The 3,695-nt window shown below is 38.8% G+C and overlaps 1 protein-coding gene across 1 annotated transcript in view; it reads right to left on the bottom strand.

The window, feature by feature from the left end:
- CCDC170 (coiled-coil domain containing 170) overlaps window positions 1-3,695 on the bottom strand; it is a 66,511-nt gene that overhangs the window by 8,173 nt on the left and 54,643 nt on the right. The window contains exon 9 of the mRNA XM_023532160.1: window positions 783-1,019. Coding sequence (XP_023387928.1) covers window positions 783-1,019 — 237 coding nt within the window. The remainder of the gene's footprint in view (window positions 1-782; window positions 1,020-3,695) is intronic.

Raw genomic sequence — 3,695 nt, 5'->3', positions numbered from 1 at the left:
TTCCTCAGACTTTTCCGTCTGTTCAAATACGGCTGCAGCTCTTAACTGCGGAGCGTGTTCCCTCTGAAAACACTCATTCGTGGTTTGGTCCTTCTCAACTCTGCCTGACACATGAGCCAGAGCAAAAATATCCCAGGATCAGAGTCCACTCTATGCCCTTTTGAGCTTCAAGGAGCGAGATGAAAGCTGAAAGCAATGGGGGTCGGGCTGCCCAGGACATGCTTTTTTATGCCTGACCTCCTGATGTGCTCACTAGATAAAACTCCCCTCCTTGCAACCAGCGAGCGAATGAGTACTATTTTATGGTTTACATCTGGGATTGGACGGCCATCAAGTCTCAGTGCCACTGTTTGAGATTTGGGACTGTTTCCTGAAACTGATCTCTGCTGGAGGTAAGGTTTATCCTGACCTCTGAGGCTGAAGCCCTGGTAACCATTAGATGCGGGATGATGCAAACTTCAGAGGCAACTGGTAAACGTACTAAAAAAAAAAAAAAAAAAAACTCTCTGCAACCAGAAACTGGCTGTTCAGAGGCTTTCCATTGCTTTGATTAGAACGGCTTTTTCTTTCCTACAGTCCATGCCATGAAAATGTGAATTACTTTTCTTGGCGAAGTAAATCACAATGGTTCTATGCCAAAAAGATGCTAGACGGCAAACAGAGATGTTGAAATGATATTGAAAGCTTTGTAAATTGTTTATGCAGAAACGTGAATAATGATCACGTTTGAATCGTCCTATCTTTCCTAAATAAGAAGATTTCATCACCAGATTTATACCCACCTGCTTTTCTCGCTTTTCTGCTTCTTCCAGAGATTTCTTTAGTGTCTTCGTTTCGCTGGTTACCAGTTCTATGATGTTCCTGGCCCTCTCTTTATCCTCTTTAGCCTCATGCTCTGTAGTATCCAGTTCTGACTTGACAGACATTAGCTTTTTCTCAGCTTTCTCCTTCATCTTCTCCAGTTTGTCTCTGGATTTATTTAGGTCCTCGATGGCTTTGGTCTGTTCCAAAGTTTTAATCTAAGAAGTCAAGAGAATGCTGATCATTTCTTTGGTATTTATTTAGGAAAACTATATAAAGACAAATCAGAAGTCAACGGAATTCACTTTGTAACTTTTTTATGAATAAAGAATGGACTCCATCCCAGTTATACGGACTTTGCCAAGATAGTTATTGTTCATAAACAACATATCGAAGTACCATTATTCAGAAAAACAATGAGATAAAAAGGTAGATAGTGTGATTCTGGAATTAAATATTAAAATAAAGTCTGCTTTAAACACACAGACTCTATGAGCTCCTTGGGCAAAAGCAACTTCCCTTTTTGCCTCCACCAAAGGATCACTGCTGGTTTAGAAATATTAGGAAGAGCGAAATGTCTCCTCTTCCAGTGTTTTACCACAAAGGAAGCCCCACCTAAAACTCCCTCGGCAAGTCTTCTTCACTGCTGTCAGGAAAATCTACATCAGCAACTTTTCAGAAGAAATGTCTTCTGACTTTACCACGGAGGATGGGAGGCAGGAGATGGCCACGCCTTCTACTGCAGGCTAGGGGAGAGGGGGTGTGCCTCTCTCTAAGAAGAAGTCCCAGGGCCTAAAAGCCAATGCACAGGCATCCCGGAGTATGAGGCACATTCTCTTCAATTAGCTTAGTATTTTAAATTATAGCAGATCTGTTTACAAAAATAATTTGAGTAAAAAAGTGATGAAATTCTGATACATACTATGACATGGATGAACCTTGAAGACATTATACTAAATGAAGTGAGCTAGACACAAAAAGACAAATATTGTATGATTTCACTTATATGAGGTACCTAGAACTGGCTGATTCGTAAAGATAAAATGTAGAAGCTACGGGGAGCTGGGGGAATGAGGAGTTATTAGCTAATGGACACAGAGTTTCAGTTTAGGATGATGAAAAACTTCTGGAAATAGATAGTGGTGATGGTCACACAACACTGTGAATGTAGTTAACGCTGTTGAATTGTACATTTAAAAATGCTTAAAATGGTAAATTTTATGTTAGGTATATTTTACCACAATAAAAAAGAATTTGAGGTAGTTTTGCATAATTAGATACAAAAGTTTTCAACTGACCATTAAAAACAAATATAAATGAGCTACCACTTAACATCACTGGGAGAGCTATAATCAAAAACACAGATAATAGTAAGTGTTGGTGAGATGTGGGGAAATTGGAACCCTCACGTACTGCCAGTGACAATATGAAATGATGCAGCTACTGTGAAAAACAATTAAACACAGAGTTGACATATGATCCAGCAATTTTTCTCTTAGGTATATATTCAAGAGACTGAAAAATTTATGTCCACGCAAAACCTATATACAAATGTTCACAGTATATTCATAATCACCAAAAAGTAAAAACAACCCAAATATCCATCTACTGATGGTGCGAGATTATATGTATGCTTTCTTGGGGGTGGTTATGGTTTATTTCAAAGGTGTGTTAGCCTAGATGCACAGAAACAATGGAAGAGGCTTGCTTGAGGCAAAGATAAGCCTTTTACTAAAAAGTTATATGCCCAGGGCGTGACTACACACCATGCCCTGCTCAGCTAGGAATTTATGATCAGATCGCCCAGTGAGATTACTTTCCATACAACCTCTTTTTTCATCCACACAGCCAGGACAAACAGTAAATATTTCTGGCATTATTGAACAATCTCAGGAACTTAAGGAGCATCCTCAGAAATGATGCAAAAGATACTATACGTGAAATGTTATTTCCCTCTTTCAACTATGCTCAGGAGATAATCTACTTATTTTTTAATTGAGGATTCTCCCTGGGTTTAAGAAATTCTTTAATTATAGCCCTTAGTTTGGCCTTTGAACAGGGAGTGAAGGATGCCTAGAGAGCATCGCCTATAGCCTCAAGTGGTATTATTTTTTTAAATAACTGTTTAATAGTCTCTTCGGAGCGAAAATGCAATTCACAGAGAGGATTACTAGAATAAGTAGTCAGATAAAGGAGGATGGGGGGAAGAGTAGGAGGTACATTAGTCCTACAGTTTTTTTGTTTTGGGTACCTCATATCTTTAATTTTTAGTTAGCCTTTCGCAATGAATCTTTCGATACAGCTATTTTAGAATTTGGAAGCTGTTTGGAGGCTTTTGCCTCATAATTAACATACGGATCCCATACTGTTTGTTTGATTTGGGAGCTCTTGCTTTTAAGTGCACTTCTTAAATGATCTTATCTATTTGGAATGTTCCCCATAAGGGCCATTGTAACTCTAAGCTATTTTTCATAAAATTTTGCCATTTTGCTACATATCTGCAGCTTCTGAGACTGTAGTTCTTAAACATAAAATATGCAGGTATGCTGTAAGGTGGCACATTCAACTTTTTAGATAGGAAGGATTCCATTCTTTTAGCTAGGTCTTTGCATTTCCTGGAGCCAAATGAATACCTAAGAGGGCCTATCATAAGAATCTCCTTGAGATGGCAAAAGGTCCAACGACCTTTTAATGCATGCATGGCCCATGCCCACCAATGTTTATGGCAATTTTGACCTCCAAGATTTCCATTAGCAACTAGCTTTTATTTATTCACTTGCAGCCTCCCACTGGATCCACTCCAGCTTAAATCAGTTGATCCAGTCGAATTTTGGATCAAATTCAGTTCTTAAATCAGAGCCAGTCCAATCTCAGTCCCAGTCCAGTTTTTATGC

This window comes from Pteropus vampyrus, unplaced genomic scaffold, assembly GCF_000151845.1.
Source record: "Pteropus vampyrus isolate Shadow unplaced genomic scaffold, Pvam_2.0 Scaffold78, whole genome shotgun sequence".
NCBI lineage: Eukaryota > Metazoa > Chordata > Mammalia > Chiroptera > Pteropodidae > Pteropus > Pteropus vampyrus.
Note: the sequence above shows the minus strand (reverse complement) of the source record. Positions and strands in the feature narration are given on the sequence as shown.